General features: G+C 37.7%; 1 protein-coding gene across 2 annotated transcripts in view; it reads right to left on the minus strand.

The window, feature by feature from the left end:
- The window catches only part of WDR76 (WD repeat domain 76), a 34,861-nt gene that overhangs the window by 3,155 nt on the left and 10,929 nt on the right, over nt 1–20,777 (minus strand). For both annotated transcript variants that reach the window (XM_081112449.1, XM_081112448.1), the window contains 8 exons: nt 16,758–16,884; nt 15,179–15,280; nt 15,035–15,078; nt 13,971–14,124; nt 10,318–10,476; nt 6,603–6,820; nt 5,058–5,210; nt 3,345–3,398 (listed from right to left, as the gene is read on the minus strand). In XM_081112449.1, the coding sequence (XP_080968575.1) occupies nt 3,345–3,398; nt 5,058–5,210; nt 6,603–6,820; nt 10,318–10,476; nt 13,971–14,124; nt 15,035–15,078; nt 15,179–15,280; nt 16,758–16,884 (1,011 nt within the window). The remainder of the gene's footprint in view (nt 1–3,344; nt 3,399–5,057; nt 5,211–6,602; nt 6,821–10,317; nt 10,477–13,970; nt 14,125–15,034; nt 15,079–15,178; nt 15,281–16,757; nt 16,885–20,777) is intronic.

Below are 20,777 nucleotides of genomic sequence, written 5' to 3' on the forward strand. Positions count from 1 at the left end.
ACTCTATCGACACAGGGAAGCATAAAAAATGCCGAGACAAAGAAACAGGACACAAATGACAGAAGTGGAGGAAAGCAAACTACTGGATATAGAGTTCAAAACCACACTTTTAAGGTTTTTCAAGAATTTTCTAGAAACCACCGATAAACTTAATGAGACCCTCAAGAAATCTAGTGAGACCCTCGATGTTGTGATAAAGGACCAACTAGAAATTAAGTATACAGTGACTGAAATAAAGAATATTATGCAGACTCCCAACAGCAGACCAGAGGATCGCAAGAATCAAGTCAAAGATTTGAAATACAAAGAAGCAAAAAACACCCAACTGGAAAAGCAAAATGAAAAAAGAATCCAAAAATATGAACATAGTGTAAGGAGCCTCTGGGACAGCTTCAAGCGTACCAACATCCGAATTATAGGGGTGCCAGAAGATGAGAGAGGGCAAGATATTGAAAACCTATTTGAAGAAATAATGACAGAAAACTTCCCCTACCTGGTGAAAGAAACAGACTTACAAGTCCAGGAAGTGCAGAGAACCCCAAACAAAAGGAATCCAAAGAGGACCACACCAAGACACATCATAATTAAAATGCCAAGAGCAAAAGACAAAGAGAGAATCTTAAAAGCAGCAAGAGAAAGAAACTCAGTTACCTACAAGGGAATACCCATACAACTGTCAGCTGATTTCTCAACAGAAACTTTGCAGGCCAGAAGGGAGTGGCAAGAAATATTCAAAGTGATGAATGCCAAGAACCTACAACCAAGATTACTTTATCCAGCAAAGCTGTCATTCAGAATTGAAGGTCAGATAAAGAGCTTCACAGATAAGGAAAAGCTAAAGGAGTTCATCACCACCAAACCAGTATTATATGAAATGCTGAAAGGTATCCTTTAAGAAGAGGAAGAAGAAGAAAAATCAAGTGAATAAATAATCTGATGAAAAGACTAAACTGGTGATTATAATAGAATCAGGGGCATAGAAAGGGAGTGGACTGACTATTCTTGGGGGGGGGGAAAGGGGTGTGGGGGATGCGGGAAGAGACTGGACAATAATCGTGCACCTATGGATGAGGACAGTAGGGGTGGGTAAGGGCGGGGGGTGGGGGGGGGATCCGGGTGGAGGGGAGCTGTGGGGGGGAAAAAGAGGAACAACTGTAATAATCTGAACAATAAAGATTTAATTTTAAAAAAAACTAAGAGTTGGCTTTTCAAAAAGATAAACTTGAGAAAACTTTAGCTAGATTAAGAAAAAATGCAAATAAATAAAACCAGAAATGAAAGAGGAACATTACAAATGATGTCACAGAGATAAAAAGGACTATAAAAGAATACTATGAGCAATTTTATGCCAACAAATTGGATAACCTAGAAGAAATGGATAAATTCCCAGAAACACACAACTTACCAAAACTGAATCATGAAGAAATTTAAAAAAGTTAAATAGACAGACAACTAGTAAGGGGATTAAAACAGTTATCAAGCACCTCCCAAGTGGCTAGAGTAGGGGGGTAAAAAGAAAAGCCCACTCAACTAAAAGAAGACCAACAATCCAATTGAAAAATGGGCAGAAGACCAGAATAGACATTTCTCCAAAGAGGACACACAAATGGCCAAGAGACACATGGAAAAATGCTCAAAGTCATTAATCATCAGAGAAATGCAAATTAAAACCATAATGAGATATCACCTCACACCTGTCAGAATGACTCATCAAAAAAATGAACAACAACAACAAAAAATCAACAAATCTGTGCACCGGGCCTCTAGTATGCATATAAAATCTTTGGTTAATCTCTTCCCACCCTCCCCACTTCCCTCTGAGATTCATCAGTTTGTTCCATGTTTCCATGCCTGTGTGTTGAGGGTCTGCCCCCTGGTGGTCAGTGTACATCATAGCTACCAGTCAAACAGTCGCTTAGGCTTTTATATAGAGAGATCTTAGAGATTACACACACAAAAGAAAACCCTGTTAAAACAAAGTTGCAGGATACAAAATCAACACACAAAAATCAGTTGTATTTCTTCTATACACTAACAATGACCAATCTCTATCAAAAGCCCAATTTGCAGAAAGAAAAACCAAAAATTCGGATATTAATATGGAATCTCAAGGGATCATGAATAGCCAAAACAATCTAAAAAGAAGAACAAAGTTGGCGGCCTCAAACTTACTTATTTCAAAACATACTAAGAAGCAACAGTAATCAAGACAGTGTGATACTGGCAGAAGTACAGACCAATGGAAAAAGAATAGGAAGCTCAGAAATAAACCCTCATGTATGTGGTCAAATGATCAAGAGTGCTAAGACCACACAATGAGGGAAGGACAGTCTCTTCAACAAATGGTGCTGGGAATACTGGATATCTACATGCAAAAGGATGAAGTTAGACAGTAAAAATTAACTCAAAATGGATTAAAGATCTAAACGTAACACCATAAACTATAAAACACCTAAAAGAAAACATCAGGGAAAAGCTTCAGGCATTGCATTTGGCAATGATTTCTTGGATATGACACCAAAATCACAGACAACACAAGCAAAAATAGACAAATAAGACTACATCAAACTTTAAAACCCCTTTCTTATTAAAGAAGTCTGGACTACAGAGAATCACATTTCCTACGGCTACTCAATGCTTTTAACTTTTAATAAGAAGTAATATCTACACCAGAATCATCACCCTAGAGAAACGTTTTAAAAATACATTTAGAAACTAATAAACTAGAATAAAGTTTGAAAAAGTTAAGAAATTTGTGAAAAAGAAAACAAGTATACTTAAATATAGCCTCTACAGACTATAAAACTCATGAAGCAACAATCAACATATATTGCTCACCCTGTCCCCAACGTCATAAATACTGATATCAGGATGTCTAGGAAAAATGCATAGAGTACAGTTTGGTGTAGAATACATACATTAAAAGTAGCAGATGTAAAATGAGGGTAACAAAATAAATAAAGCGAGAGGATGGGGAAGCACTCGAAGTCCGGAAGAAATAGGCCCAAACAGAGCTTCCGCTAGCCTCATCAACAGGAGTAGTCCCAGTCTTCTTTAATACTATGACATGAATAATGCATGTTGGAATAAAGTCACTCACCTTAACCAAAAATAACCACCCAGCTTCTGACTAAAAGAGGCTCAACCTCTTTATAAATACAGGGAACCTGGAAGCAAGAACCCTTCTGGATAGGAGAGGAACTAACCACCTGGGACACTGACAAACTATAACACAAAAATCAGACCTATTACATCTCTTTGACAATCAGGTGTCTAATGTATGTATTCCAACAAATAGCTCTTGGTAATCCAAGTTCTGCATTATTTGGCATCAGGAAACCTACCTGATGGTGGTGAGGAGAGGAATCTGAGAGGATATGCAGCTACTGTCAAAGATTCTGTAAAATAAACAAGAATAAATAACACTCTTCATTATTTCTTGCAAATTTTTCTGAAATAACATCAGTGTTGTTTAATAACCTTTTCATTGGTTCATGACATGAAGTGATTATTTTAAAATATATAGAATCAGTATCTAATAAACCTCAGCTAATATAGTTTAACGAAACTTACAAGGAATATGGTAAAATTTAGAGCTTATTATGTATTTGTAAAATAATTTAAACACTATTACGCCAAACTTAAAATGTACATTCTAAAGTAATAATCTGGATTATAAAACCACATTCAGATTCACAGTAATATACTAGTAGGTCATACACAGGGATGTGTTCTAAAAATGCACAAGTAATCGAAAAGCACATGCATGTATCAAGAGCAATTTCCCTATGAGACTCATCAGTTGAGGGCCTGGTAAGTGTCATTTCCAGGTGCAGGCAAGACCAAGACCCAACCAAGGGGAGGCGTCCTTGTGGGGCAGCTGGAGGCGTCCAGAAGCCTCCACCAGGTAACCTGGCAGAAAGAAACAAACCATATCGCCACCACCTTCCCCTTCTTTTTGTACCCCGCTATTCCAGGGCAGTTTCTTGGCACTAGAGCTTACTGCCTGATTAGATTACTAGAAATCCAAATCCCTAACAGCTAACGTAACAAGAGTAAACTCTGCAGCACAAATGTACAGGAATGGGATAAACGGCAGCTGCTGAGACAAAGGATTCTGTGTGGGTGGAACGGGAACACTGAACTGCCACGGCCTGGTGACTCAATCTCTTGATGTACCACCTGGTAAAGCTCACGGACTTTGCTAGAAATTAAGTGGGTACCTGCTACACACTGCAGACCACGCTCTTCCCAACAGATGGGTCAGAAATTAGGTGGCTTTCTAGAGCCTGGTTCACAGTTTACATTCAACAGATCCTTGGTGAATAGATAATGAATGAATTCCAAAATCGCTTAAGGTAAAACTCTCATAAACTGAGAAACGCTTGCAATGTTAAGCAAAATCAGAGACTTAAGAAGAAAACAAAATCATTTTCCTTTGTGGTTGCATTATTCTCCACATCTTTTTATTGGCATTATTTTTTATTTTGGGTTCAACTGGTTTATATTACATTTCTTAGTCTATTTTTAGGAAGTCACTATAGAAAGGTACCAAAGCTGAAACCATAAAACTGTTTCTACTAGCTCGTACAGAAGCCCAATTTCTGGGATCTTTTCTGCCTGTCCATGGCCTGGGACTCCGCAACTTCCATTTAGCACTTCACTTGTAGAATAGAACCTACTGTCACCAAAGTCAGAGCTTCTCCCTGTGCTAACATTACTTCCCTTTCAAGATATCACAAGCCTGCTTTCACTGCAATATCCAGGACTATTCAGTGCTGAAAGGGAAGCCCAGCATCTATTCCCCAGGGTAGCTACAGACCTTCCTTGTCAATCTCAAGGAAATTTCCAGGCACAAAAACTAAAGAGAAAAAAAAACCCTAAAGAGCCATCAAATACAGGTCATTGATCTTCAGGTTTACAGCTATTATAGATATAGCTATAAACAATAACACGTGATTGAACAAGGAGCAGCAGTAAACAAAGCTACTGATTTATTGACACAGTAGCTACAGACACTTTAGATTCCTTAACATATCTCTGTCTTCCCACTTTACCTCAGCTTACAATCCGCACATGTGGTTACTACTCTGTGACCAGTCAGAGGTGAAAAGTAAGCAGAAGCGATGCTCTTTGTGTGTTCAGACAAAGAAATCAAAGGCTGGCTTCCCTTGGGATTCAGGTGCCTTGCATCGTAAATATGAACATCTCTGTAACGGGAGGAATAAGTCTTGGTGTTACCACAGCACATGTAATAAGCCTCTAGGACAGTGCTAATCATAATTAGACAAACACTCACCACATTCAAGAACAGTTAAGACAGAACCCTCTAATCTTCTGCATTAATTTTACAAACACTAGTAAAGATTTAAAATATTACAAAAATTTCAATAGCATAACAATGTAACCAATGGGTATTGAGATAAGAGTCTAGTTCAGCGGTTCTCAACCTGTGGGTCGCGACCCCTTTGGGGGTGGAACAAACCTTTCACAGGGGTCGCCTAAGACCATAGGAAAACACATATATAATTACATATTGTTTTTGTGATTAATCACTATGCTTTAATTATGTTCAATTTGTAACAATGAAAATACATCCTGCATATCAGATATTGGCATTACGATTCATAACAGTAGCAAAATTACAGTTATGAAGTAGCAACGAAAATAATTTTATGGTTGGGGGTCACCACAACATGAAGAACTGTATTAAAGGGTCGCAGCATTAGGAAGGCTGAGAACCACTGGTCTAGGTGGTTTTCCAATATCTCCAAGAAAAAAAATTAACACAGACCAACAAGTTATAAGGTCACATAACTTTTTTTTTTTTTACAAGTTTTCTTCTCAAAAGACTAAAAGTAAATGCATTTGATGCTAGGGAAAACAAAAATGTGTGCTTGTTTCAATACTTTAACTATTAATTAAATCCAAAAGATTTTTTTTAATCACACTCAAAAATACTGTGTAGAAAAAAAATTTATTCAGCTGTATCACAAAAGTCAGATATCTTTAACAACCAAACTGAAACATTATCCCTCACATTAAAAGACCTATATCATAGCCCTAGCTGGTTTGGCTCAGTGGATAGAGCATCGGCCTGTGAACCAAAATGTCCCCGGTTCAATTCCGGTCAAGGGCATGTACCTTGGTTGCAGGCTCCTCCCCAGCCCAGGCACTGGTCAAGGCTCATGCAGGAGGCAACCAATTGATGTGTTTCTCTCACATCGATGTTTCTCTCCGTCTTTCCCTCTCTCTTCCACTCTCCCTAAAAATCAATAGAAAAATATATCCTCGGGTGAGGATTAACAATCAAAAAAACAAAAAGATCTATATCATAGTCCTGGCCAGGGTGACTCAGTTGGTTGAGCACCGTCCTGTGCACTGAAAGGTTGCCAGTTTGATTCCCAGTCAGGGCACATAGCCAGGTTGCAGGTTCAATCCCTGTGGGGGTGCGTGCAGGAAGCAATGGATCAATATTTCACTCTCACATCAATGTTTCCCTTTCTCTTTCTCTTCCTCTCTTTCGAAAATCAATAAAAGCATGTCCTCATGTGAGGATTAAAATAAAGGGCCTAAATCATAAAATTTTATGAAGAACATACCTCAATCCTGCAGTTATGAAATACTGTCTATGCACTGGGTGGACATGAACAGTTCTTATTTTGCTCAAAGAAGAAGTGATCAGTTTCTCATGAGAAGTTCCAGGTGTCCGTCTATCCACCAATGACATACTTCCATCCCAGTGTCCTACTATCAAAGTGGAGGCTTCTTCTGCCAAGAAGTCAAAGGAGGAAAAGCTACTTCCCTCGTTTCTATACACCTAAGGATATAAGTAGCAATCAACTTTATATAACTCTTCTTTTAAAGAAATTCATTGCATAAATTCTTTGATTTAAAAGTTATGAAACACTTTACCCAACTAACCTCATTTATCCTCCACCATCCCCACAGGAAGGATAGGACAAAATGATTGCCCCGATCAGAAACTAAGGCACTGATCAGTTGTGAGAAAATGGCAGGTCCACCCATATCATGGCTACATCCCAAATCTCTTAAGTCCAATAAACCTCAGTTGCAGATCTACCCTGTGAAATATACTAGGAACTGGACTAAATCTGAATTCTACCCAATTGAAATACCTTAATATACCAGGTAACTTTGCCAATAAAGTCCAAGATATATGGCTGAATGCTCACCTACTCTTGATGGAAGTGTAGAGATACAAAATTTGACAGCTGAGGAAGATACATCAAAATATTTAATGCTCATACCTAATAACTTCACTAAGATATACACACTGAGTGGCCAGATTATTATGGCCCCCTGACGTTTGTAGGCAAATTAGCTATAATTTCACGCTTAAGTTGCTAGAGGGCCAGACCATTATAAATAAGGAAGCAGGTTGTTTACCACGACAGTAGAAGTGATTTTTTTCTGAAGATATGGGTAAACAACACGATTTAACAGCCTTTGAACGTGGGATATATTTGAACGTGAGTGGCCAGATTATTATGACCACCTGACGTTTGTAGGCAAATTAGCCGTATACTGCATCTTATGAGATACAGAAGCCAAAGGCCTGTTTGAACACCTTTGCTGTCTGCAGTTACCAAGATAAAACATCTCCAATTCGCACAGGAACACAAGGATTGGACAGTCGAGCATTGGAAAAAAGTCATGTGGTCCAATGAATCACGTTTCCAGTTGCATCATGCAGATGGCAGAGTGAGAATTTGGCGGAAAGAGCATGAAAGCATACACCCGACATGCATGAGAACAACCCTTCAATAGGGACTGAGCTGGAGACACCCTGTAGCCCTCTCATGGTCCCTCCCTGGCTGGCCAACCTCCCATATCCCTCCCCAGCCTCAATCGTGCACTGGTGGGTCCCTCAGCCTGGCCTGCGCCCTCTCGCATTTAGCCCCGATGGCGGAACAATCAGTCGCTATTATGCGCACTGACCACCAGGGGACAGACGATCAACACAGGAATCTCGCAGTCCGAGGGTTCCGGGACTGCAAGAGGGCGCAGGCCGGGCTGAGTGACGCCCCCCCCCCCCCCAGTGCATGAATTTCATGCACCGGGCCTCTAGTAAGAAATAAAAAATAAATGTAGCATGTGTGAGTGCTCAAGAGAGGATGACCACAGTTCTTATTGTTGAATCATGAACTGTTGCTGATTTTAGGTTTTAATAAGTATTATTATAAACTGAGATTAACAAATTAATATACCAGAGGCATCCCAACCACCATACACCCCAAAAAGCCCAGTATACACAAATGAAACTTTAAGTATTCAGTCAATATATTAAAATGGTTGAGTGTAGCCCTAACTGGTTTGGCCTAGTGGATAGAGCATCAGCCTGTGGACTGAAGGGTCCCAGGTTTGATTCCAGTAAAGGGCACATCCCCAGTAGCGGATGTGCAAGAGGCAGCTGATTGATGTTTCTCTCTCATCAATGTTTCTAACTCTCTATCCCTCTCCCTTCCTCTCTGTAAAAAATCAATAAAATATATTTTAAAAATAAATAAAATAAAATGGTAAAGTGTAGAGTGAGGCTTTGGAGTCAGACAGACCCAAGTGCAAATTCTAGTTCTGCCAGTTATGTCCTTGAGCAAGCTAATAAGCCTCTTTACCTGTTTTTTTCAACTGTTAAATGGGGGATAACATTACCTGCTATTTCACAAGGAATTATAAGGCTTAATAATATATAAAAAGCACACTCAAGTTAATGCCTAACACAAGGTGATTGTTTAAACAGTAGTATGAGAAAAAAAATAAAATAAACAGTAGTATGAGGAACACAGTACTAACATGCAGCATTATGGATGAATCTTAAAAGCATTGTGCTACCAGGGGGGTGAGGGCATGAGAGGGGGGTGGGAGGGCCATGGGGGAGTAAGGACACATATGTAATACCTTAATCAATTAAAAAAAAAAGGCATTGTGCTAGGTGAAAGAAACCAAAGACAAAAAGCTATATACTGAATGATTCCATTGACTTGACATTCTGTTACAGGCAAAATTATGGGGACAGCAATCACATCAGTGGTTGCCAGGGACTTCAGGAAGGAAGAGGGGACTGACTACAAAGGGTCACGAGGTAATTTTTTTGAGTGATGGAAATTTTCTGTATCTTGACTGTGGTGGTGGTTACACAGGTGTATACAATTTGCCAAAACTTACATAACTGTACTCCTAAATTTTATTATATGTAACTTATACCTGACCAAAAAAAAATAAGTGGAAGAATTGTTATATAAAACTCAATACATACTAAAAAGATAGATAAATGATCCAAATACACATTTCTCAAAGGAAATGCAAATGGCCAGATAAACAGATAAAAAGATGCTTAGCATCATTAATCATCAGGGAAACAAAAATCAAAACCACAATGAGATACCACCTCATACCCACTGGGAAGGCTATACTCACCAACAATTACAAGTGTTGGCAAGGATGCAGAGACATTAGAACCCTTCACAGGTTGCTGATAAATATGTAAAATGGTAAAGCCAATTCGGAAAAAAGTTTGGCAGTTCCTCAAAATTTGAACCTGGAGTTACCATATGACCCAGCATTCTAGTCCTGGGTATATACTCAACAGGAAAGCCTATGCCCACACAAAACTTGTACACTAATGTCCATAGTGGCGTTAGTCACAACAGTAAAAATGAAAACAGCCCACCTGTTTGTCAACTAACGAATGGATGAGTAAAATCTGGCATAGCCATACCATGGAAGATTATTCAGCCATAAAAAGGAACTAAGTGCCAACACATTCTACAACATGGATGAACCTTGAAAACATTTTGCTAAGTAAAAGAAGCCAGTCACAAAAAAAGTACAAACTGTATGACTCCATTTATATGAAATGTCCCAAACAGGTAAATCTATGGAGACATAAAGTAGATTAGTGGCTGTCTAGGTCTGGGGGAGGGGAAATTGGGAATACCTACTAATGATCAAGGGGTTTATTTTAGGGGTGATGAAAATATTCTAAAATTAGATTGTGTTATGGTTTCACAACTCTGTTCTAAGTACTCTATGTACACTAACTCATCTGCATTTAATCCTCATAACAACTCTGTAAGGTACGATCCTATTTTACAACGAAGGAAACTGAGGCACAAACAGGTTAAGTAACTTGCCAAGGTCACACAGGTTGTAATAGATGGTCTGAGACTTGAGCAGTATAGTTCTAAAGTCGCTACTACCTTACCCAGTCTAACTGGTGCAATAATGATTCATGTGTCATTTCATAAAGAATCCAGAATATCACCTGAGACAATATGTAAACACATTAACATTTACCTCTTCGAAAACAGCCTTGGAGAAATCCCCACAGCGTAATGTGCCATCATAGCTCAGTGACAATATGTGAGCTGGATTGGCAGGTGAGAAGTAAAGACAGCTCACCGGCTGACTATGGGGTTGAAAAACATAAACTCCATCTTCTTTTGGTTGGTGATTCTGGAAGAAGGTTGGGGAAAGGAAGAAGAACAAAAACTAATGAAAAGTAGTAATATTTTCTGTCATTATGTCATTATACTATTTGTATCTGTATTATATTCAATCTTTTCTTAGTCTATCATTACACTCACCACCTCCCATTCAGAAAGTCAGAACTAGAAACTTTATACTGTCACTAAGCTACTTTTTTCTCTAATTTTCAATTCAACAATAAGTCACATTTATTTTTAAGTTTCTAGCTTTTTACAACTAGGTAGTTTTTTCATTATACAGAGAGAAAAAAATTACTGCTCATTATGATTTCAGTTCATAAAATCCTCAGGAAATGAGAAATCCACTCAGTATTATTCCTTACTACCAAAAACAGTACCAATACCGTTACCACTTTGCTTCGTTAAGTATGCTGCTATGTAATATGAGTACATATAGCATTCTCAGAATACTTTTTGCAAGGTATTTAGCCCTGGAACAAAATAAGAGTTTTAGAAATTTTTTACTCCCTAAGTACACAATGAAAATGCATGAATTTTAATTTCCACGTTATTATTATGATGTACAAAAATAGCCAAGATTTGAAAGCAGCCAAAGTGTCCCTCAGTAGATAAATGAATAAAAAAGCTGTGGTACAGCCTGGACTATGTGGCTCAGTGGTTGAGCATCGACCTATGAACCAGGAGGTCACAGTTCTATTCCCCGTCAGGGCACATGCCCGGGTTGTGGGCGTGGGGGAGGCAGAAGAAGGTATTGGGGGGGATAAATGGTGAAGGAAGAAGACTTGGTGTGGTGAACACACAATACAATATACAGATGATGTATTACAGAACTGTACACCTAAAACCTATAAAATTTGATTAACCAATGTTACTCCAACAAATTCAATAAAAGGGGGGAATTACCTTTTCCACAACTAGATCATAAATCGTAAATCATCACTTTCTGATTTGACTAAGTTATATTCTATGCCATGTATCATGTTATGAACCAAAGCAGCTGTCATCTCCAAATCTGGCTGAGTCTGCTCTAAAATACTCCTCCATTTTTGTTTTCTTTTTTATTTAAAATTTTAAAATAAACAGAATTTAAAAAAAAAAAGAAGAAAAATTACAATCACAAACACCTCTACTAGTCACTTTTCTCACTCCCTCTTTTTTTCCCCATTTTCCTCCAGCAGCCACTCCTTATTCCTCACTCAAAAGAGGAAAAATCTAAATATCCCCTCAATGTGCTTCTCTCTAGTTTTGAGAATAAGGTGAAAATCTCAGATTTGGTCAATTCACCAGAATGGATTTTCAGGGTAGGGCAAGGTAGAAGCTAAACCACACTGTGCCCCCCATCATCTTGGCTACAGAATTTGTTTCTGTCCTGGTAAGCAGTTTTTAAGTTATATTTCTTCCTTATTGTTTTAAGTAGTTTTTTTTATTTGACTATCTTTTGTTCATTTTATGAGAAAATTCCAATCCCCCACTTTAAACTAAATACACCAGGTTAAGAGTGAGCCTAACTATTTTAAACCTAAATAAGTCCAGGGCCAGTTAGCGTTGAGCCTGTGACTATCTGTGCACACTGGATTGGTATAGGAAAGCTGGAAGTGCAAGCACCGGTTAAGACGAAGATGGTAATCCCAAAAGAGGAGATGGGGCCCTGGCCCAACATGGTGGCAGTAAGAATGGAAATAAAGGGGCAAAAACATTAAAGGACTTTACATAAGGAATAAAGGGAACACCCAGCCTAAAACTCTTCAATGGTTTCCAGTTGCCTTTAGGATAAAAACAAAATTCTTAACAAAAATTATAAAGATATACATCAGCCCTCTGCCCACCTCTACAGCTTCCTCCTAGCCCATTCATCACCTTTGTTCACCCTTTCCTGTCTATGCTCCAGCCACACAGGCATTCTCACAGGCCCTGGAATGGCTCAAGTAAGCACCGCCTGCTTAAGTTAAGGTCCTTGACATGCTGTTCCCCTGGTCTGAACACTCTTCCCCTTTCCTTTACTGGGCTTACTCCTACTACTTAGCTTTCAAATCTCAGCTCCGTTCTCACTTCCTCAGGGACGCCTTCCCTGGTCGTGCAAATTAGGCCAGTCCCCCGTTATGTGTTTGCAAAACACTATTTTTCCTTCATGACATGAATCAGTGTATAATCCACTTACCGAATATGAAATTACACAGTTGATAATTATCTCATTAATCCTGCTTTTGCTACTAAATTCTAAACTCTTTGTGGACAGAGACAGTCTTTGCTCACAAACGTCTACTGGCGGGGGAGTATTAGCATAACACCTCACACAAAATACTCAATGTGTGGGTGGATGGGTGACTGAATAAAGGCTAGCTGAACTTTTGATCCTAGGTGAGACTACAAAACTGACAGAAAATTAGGAGAGAAAATTAAGAGCCCTGGCAGTGTAGCTCAGTTGGTTAGAGTGTCATCCGATACACCAAGATTGAGGGTTCGTTCCCTGGTCAGGGCATATCTGAGAATCAACCAATGATCACTTCTCAGCCTTTTGGCTAAGATCAAGTGAAGGATCAACCAATGAATGCATAAATAAGTGGAACAACAAATCAATGTTTCTCTCAAATCAATAAAACAAAATGAAAAACCAGGGAGTGTCAAGGCAATTCAATGAGGAAAGTATTGTCTTTTCAACAAATAATACTGGGACAACTGGATATTCACATACAAAAAGATAAACTTGGATATGGACATATATGTAATACCTTAATCAATAAAGAAAGAAAAGATAAACTTGGGCCCTTACCTCACACATACAAAAAATAACTCAAGATAGATCAGCAAACTAAACGTGAAAGCTAAAACTATAGAAGTTTGCGGAAGGGATGGGAGGAACAGGAGAAAATCTTCAAGATTTTGACCTAGACAAAGATTTCTTAGACACAACACCAAAATCATTTTTATTTTTCAATTACAGTTGACATATATTGTTATATTCGTTTCATGTATACACCCCAGTGATTAGACATTACATAACATACTGATTATCCCAATAAATCTCACAGCCATCTAACACCATAAGTAGTTATTGGAACATTACAATACTGTATTCACATCCCCGTGATATTCTGTAACAACCAATTTTACTTCTTAATCCCTTTACCTTTGTCACCCATCCCCTCAATTCCCCTCCCATCTGGCAACAGTCGAAATGTTCTCTGTATCTATAAATCTAAGAAATTGTATTTTAAACATAATTAGAAAAATAAGGACTTTGTGCGATCTTTTCATGTATACATTTAAAGTTATAATAAAATTTCTTGGCAGTCAATTTATGCCCAGATGACTAACGATATTCAAGCTAAAAATGCTAAAGTTCTATAAAGCAAATTTAAATTTCTCAGATTTCTAAAATTTGGAATCACAAAGCACAAAACTATAAATAAGTAACATCTATAAACACATAGTTCTAGACTATTTTCTTGCAGACTATTTACTTTAGTCAAACTTTCTATCTTCAAAATATTAATAACTTACCAAATCCCAAAGTCCAACTTGCCCAGATCTGGCCCCAGCTGCCACCAAAGTTCTAATTTCTGATGGATGAAGAGCCATAGAGAATACTGACCCTTTGGTAACTTTACAAACAGTATCTTCACTAATGACCATGCCACTTAAATTGGCTTTGTAGCTGAGAAAATTAAAAAGTTATATTTTAGACATAAAACCATTCTTAATTGACAAAATAAGTAAAAAGATGACACAAAAAAGAAAAAAAACACAATTAGTAAACAAATGTGGGGAAATATTCAACCTCTTGACAACCAAAGAAATCAAAGTAAATAATGAGGTACTATTTTTCACTTATAAAACACTAGTAGGCTACAGTTAAACACATACATCCATATATATTGCTAGTGACAGAGAAAATTCATATAAGATTTCAAAAGAAAAAAAGATTTTGAAAAACAATTCACCAATGTGTACTAAAAGCCATAAATATGTCCATAATATCTGACACATTAATCTCACTGCTGGAATCTATCCTAAGGAAATAATCTACTATCATACATATTTACTTCAACAAATACATGCACACATACAAGCACACAAAACTAAATAGAAAACAACTCCAAATACCATGAGGGTAAGAGAAGGTTAAGTAAATGCCACCTACTCAATAAAATATTCTGCAATTAAAAATTTAAAGAATCTAGTAACGTTCAACCACAATGTTAATGAAAAAGTATAGTGAAAAATTATATAAACATTAGAACATGACAAACCAATATCACCCCAATAAATTCAATAAAAAAGAAAATAAAAGAACATAGAGTAAAAATGTTTGTGGATTCAGTCATTCAAATGAATATATACTAGGTGCCAGGCACTATTCTGGGAATTGAGACAAAACCCCTACATTCATGAAGCTTATATCCTAGAGGTATTGCATATGGCAATACTTTAAAGGAAATATACAAAATCAACAGTTGTTAGGAAATATTATGGGTAAAATTTTCATCTCATTTTCAAAATTTCCAGTTTTATAGTCTTTATAAATTAAAGGTCTCAGAAAATGTGAATAAAGACCAGGAACTGACCTTTTAATGCTCGATAACTCCTTCTCATTATTCTTACTACTGGTCTGAAACAATGGGAGAGATCAAAGTACTAAGTTAATATATGTACTGAATTTTCATTAGCAAATGATTCTAAAAGCTTATGTAAGCCTACCCAACTGATACCTTGTTCACTTCTGCCCAAGTCTGCAGAAATCCTTTAAGTAGTTCACTGTTATCATCTCGATTTTCAGGAGTCATTTCTAAAGGCCCAGGAGGTAACAAAGGCTGTTATAAAAAAATAAAAACATATAAAAGAGTTGTCGCCCTGCCCTGGAATAGAGGCTTGAGATTTTCACAACTTTACTTTCAATTCCAAAAATAGGGGTGACACATCATTAGCATTCAAAAGTAGTTGTTCAGTGAATGAATGTCATGTATCCTGTAAGTAATAAAATGTATTATCTTTTAATCATCTCAATCCAGTAAAGGAGATATCACATTTTAAAAACACTGGAATGAGAGAAGTTAACTTACTCAAAGTTCCATTGCCAATAACTGCTTATGAGAGTTGATTCAGACAGTTCAATTTCATTAATCAAAGTTATTATTCTATGCCAGTGTTTTTAAAAAGAGATTGTAACCTATGGGTCGTGAAATCACTTTAATGTCACAACCAGCAACGTGTTTTAGTGAATAAGAATATAATAGGAAAAAAAAAAGAATAGAATAGAAAATACAAAAGTGCATTACATGTTGTAAGGGTAAGTATCATTTCACAAGTTTTGTTTTACGGGTGTGTGTGTGTGTGTGTATATGTGTGTGTAATGAGTTCAATGTAAATATATTTCTTATTTTGAGTGCAGGCTTCAAAAAATTTTGAAAGCTACTCTTCCCATAGTACCTTAATTTGCAATTCACTTCCAAAGTATGAGCCTAATTACTGTTATCTTCCAAATTATAATTAAACACTTAGAGGTATAGAGTGTTAAAAACAGTAGGTGCTCTTGAATAAAAAATATAATTATTTAGACTAAAATTATTTAAGATTAAAATCTTATTTAGACAATAATTTGGTAAATAAGACTCTTTCCGCCCGGACAGCATAAAATTAAACTATAGCTAAAAACTCCACTACTATTAACACATATTATTTATCAATATTAATTAATAACTTCTATTTATTGATTACTTACTAAGCCCTAATAAAATGTAAAGATCTTTATAGAAACTATTTCATTTAACCCTCACAACACCCTACTGAGGTTTCTATTATTGCTGCAATTTTAAAAATGGGAAAACCAGGACTCAATGACACAATCCCACAATCCCATAGCAGGTAAACCAGCAGAGATATAGAATCCAACCGAGGAATGACTAAGAAATCTTAGTCATTAAACCAGCAATTTTCAATCTTTTTCATCTCATGGTACACATAAACTAATTACTAAAATTCTGTGGCACACCAAAAAATGTATTTTTGGCCAATCTGACAAAAAAAAATAGGTATAATTCTGATTCATTCACACAGGACAGCTATTGTCATTTTATCTGACAATGTAAGGCAAAAGAGATCAGTGCCCCTAACTAGTCAGGGATTGCATGTTTTAAAAATTCTTGGGGAACACTGGTTGAAAACTGCTGCATTAAACCATTCAACAGTCAAGTACCAAATTAATAAATACAAATTAAACATAATTTAGTGACCTGTTAATCTAATTTCAAGCACTTCAAAATTTTATATTGTATTTGCACTCTTTCTTACATTTTCATCTTCTACTACTGTTGGCTGGGTTGGGGTTTCTGGTAATGAAACTCCTAAAGGATCTACATTTAGTAATCGCATTGACCTTCTACATCCAATTCCATTTTCTCTCTTCTTAGGCTTCTTTCTAAAGAAGTGGAAAAAACTCACGTTATACTCAGAAAAGTTATATGAATTTACTAATATTAAGGGGATAACTTCTAGGAATATATCTCATGGAAATAGTCACACACTGCAATATGTACATGGCTATACTGATTTTAACTAACACTCTGAAAGCATAATAAATGCTCATCATGGAAAGATGAAGGATGTTAAAAAAAAATTATGACACCCTCACAATTTTGTTTGTTTGTTAACATGAATGATTTTCCTACATTAAAATGTGCAAAGTTTCAAAAAAAATTATGACATACATATCAAATAGAATAATTTGTAGCCAGAATAAAGAATTAAATATTATGTTAATATGAAATGAACTCATAAGGAAACAAAAACAAGGTCCAGTACATATTAAATATTATTTTATTTTTACCAAAAGGTTACATATACACATACATTTGCACATGCTGAGATCACCTATTGAAGAATATACATGAAACTATTAAGAGTGGTTTCCTCTAGGTTGAAGGCCTGAAGAACTAAGGTCTAGGATGGGAAAGAGACAAACATTTTATTATATTCCCTTCCATATAGTTTACTTTTTAAAAAACATATGCAGGGTGGGGCAAAGTAGGTTTACAATTATGAGTACGTGAAAGTTTATTCTTATTACTTATGTATTATTGTATTATTTTCCATACAAACAACTGTTGACCTATGTTTGCCCCACTCTGTATATACCCTACATTTTAATGAACTATTTTTCTTTTTTAATTTTTATTATTATTTTTTAATATGTTTTTATTGATTTCAGAGAGGAAGGGAGAGGGAGAGAGATGGAAACATCAATGATAAGAGAGAATCATCGATCGGCTGCCTCCTGAATGCCCCCCACTGGGGATCTAGCCCGCAATCCAGGCACATGCCCTTGACTGGAATTGAACCTGGGACCCTTCAGTCCGCAGGCCGACACTTTGTCCACTGAGCCAAACCAACTAGGACCTATTTTTCATTTTATTTTTTTTCCTATTTTTCATTTTAAAATAGTAGTTCAGAACTTTCAGTTTCTGATTCCACATGTAGAGAACTTGAAAGTCACCACTCTGTCTCATGCTGAGGGGTGGGAGCGGCCAGGGTGAGGTCGATGGGGGGAAAAAGTATGTTTAATACTTTCAACAATAAAGAATTTAAATTTTTTTAAAAAAGGTAGACAGAAAAAGCAACAACTTTTCTAGGATCCTTAAGAATGGCAAGGACACAGTGAAGACGACTGACCCCAATATTGGAGAGCCACACAGGAAAACACAGGACTCATGGCTTACTGGAGCAGAGACGCAGGAATGAAAGCCACCAGGAAACCAGTGTCTGAACCACCAGAAAAACCTAAACTGTAATTGACCAACTGCTGGAGGCTCAGTGTAGACAAGTCTGGGAGTTAAAAACCCCATGAGAGTCTACACAAAACCTGCACATGGATGTGTATAGTACATTCACACAACAACAAAAATTAATGAAATAAAGCTGGACATATCAACATCAATGAATTTTAAGATATATAAATGCTAGAGGCCCAGTGCACAAATTCGTGCACACTGAAAGTAAATTAATTAGAAGGTGGCCGACCGGGCAGGACTGGGTGAGACGGGATGGACACGCCCTGGAGCCAACCTCTCACGGTCCCTCCCCTGACAGACGGCTGCACCTGGGGCAGCACCCGGGGCTCGAAGGGTGTCTGTGGAGTGAGCAGGGTCCCTCCAGCATGTAGGGTCCCTCGGCCTGGCCTGTGGGGATTGGGCCAAAACTGGCAGTCCAACATCCCCCAAGGGGTCCCAGAGTGCGAGAGGGCACTCTGCAAAGTTGCTGTCACTTGGCAGCTCCTGCACTGAGCGTCTGCCCCCTGGTGGTCAGTGTGTGTCATAGCTACTGGCTGGTCGCCCAGTCGCTGAAGCTTTTATATATATAGATGAGAAAAAAAAGAAAATCCAAAAATATAAAAATGGCATTGTATGTGGACACCAAAAAATGGCAAAATTAAATATATTGTTATGGATACATTCATCAGTAGTAAAACTATAAATAAACTCAAGAAGTGATTATCACAAAATTCAGCATAATAGTTACATCTGAAGGAAGGTGTATATATGGGCCTTCAAAGGCACTGTAATTTCTATTAACCTGGATGGCAGGTACATGAGTGGTTGCTTGTATTACTATTACTTTCTCAACTATACAAATATTTTATATGTGCTTCTTTTGTATGTATATTTAATTTCTTTTTTATTTTAAACCCCTCTGGATTGTCAAAACATCAACTTTACAGAAAAAGAAAGAAAAATTATGGAAACTGTCCAAAGTTAGTACCACAGCTACAAGTTGCAGAATCAAAATTTGAAATCAAGTTTGCCAAATTCCAAAAGCTATGCTCTTTCCTTTAAATTATATAATTTCCATTCTCCCAACTTGATACTAATACCTATAAAGTCATGCACTGCTTTGCCATGTTTTGGTCAACAATGGAATACATATACCACAGTGGTCCCATAAGATTATAATGAAAATGAAAAATTCCTATTGCCTAGCCTAGTGACTTTGTAGCAGTCATAACATTGTAGCACAAGGCATTACTGTTGTGTGCCTCTCCAGTCTATTGATTGCTATCAACTAGAAATGCCGGGGGCACTCACCTGGACCCCAGTGAGTTTCCCAGACATCTCCCCTTTCTAAACCAACGTTACAACTGGACCTCCTCTTACAGTGACTGCAAGATGCCCTTTAGCAATAACCATTAGGAAACTTTATTTATTTATTTTTTTAAATATATTTTATTGATTTTTTACAGAGAGAAAGGGAGAGAGATAGTTAGAAACATCGATGAGAGAGAAACATCGATCAGCTGCCTCCTTCACACCCCCCACTGGGGAAGTGCCCACAACCCAGGTACATGCCCTTGACCGGAATCGAACCTGGGACCCTTCAGTCCGCAGGCCGATGCTCTATCCACTGAGCCAAACCGGTTTCGGCCCATTAGGAAACTTTAAAGAGAAAAAAAGAATTTATTATTTACAGGCCCTGGAACCTACAAGGAATGCCAGGGAGCATACAGCCAGATCAAGGATAGACAGAAAGCAAGAGCCTAAGGTTCTGCTTTTATTGGGTCGAGGATGGGAGTCTAGGGTTTCACCAGAGGATTTTGGGGGGTTTTTTCCTCACCAGAGGATATTTTTCCATTGCTTTTAGATAGTGGAAGGGTGGAGGGGGAGAGGGAAGGGGAAGGGAAGGGGGAGAGGGAGAAGGAGGGGGAGGGGAAGGGGAGGGGGACAAGGAAAGGGAGAGGGAGGAGGAGAGTGAGGGGGAGAGAAAAAAACCTCAATGTGAGAGAGACATTGGTTGGTTGCCTCCCATACATCAAGGAGCAAACCTACAACCCAGCTGCCTCCCACACATGCCCCAACCGGAGCTGGGGTACAAACCTGCAATCCAGGTATGTGCCCTTGACCAGGAATTGAACTGATTTCCCTTCGGTACACAGGCCAATGCTCTAACCACTTAGACACACTGACCAGGGCTCACTATAGGGTTTTACAGGCTCACTCTGTTTTCTTTTAAATCTTTATTGTCAAAAGTATTACACATGTCCCTATTTTTCTCCCCATTGACCCCTGCTGGCTCGCCCTAGCCCCCACCTCACTCTTTATTGGTGAATTTAAAACGTAAGAGTGGGAATTTAAAGCACTAGAAAAGAAAAAGAAAAAGAAAAACAAAACAAAACTAAGCAGCCCAAATGGTTAGTTGTCATCATCAACCACGATCTCTAAGTATGGGGAGGCGGCCTGGCTCTTTATCTAGTGGCTGGCAATGTATTTATTCTAGTTAGCCATCCTTGAAGCCAGATGCCTGTGAAATGAATGTCTCTTTGAA

Source organism: Myotis nattereri (genome assembly GCF_964212035.1).
Source record: "Myotis nattereri genome assembly, chromosome: 1".
NCBI lineage: Eukaryota > Metazoa > Chordata > Mammalia > Chiroptera > Vespertilionidae > Myotis > Myotis nattereri.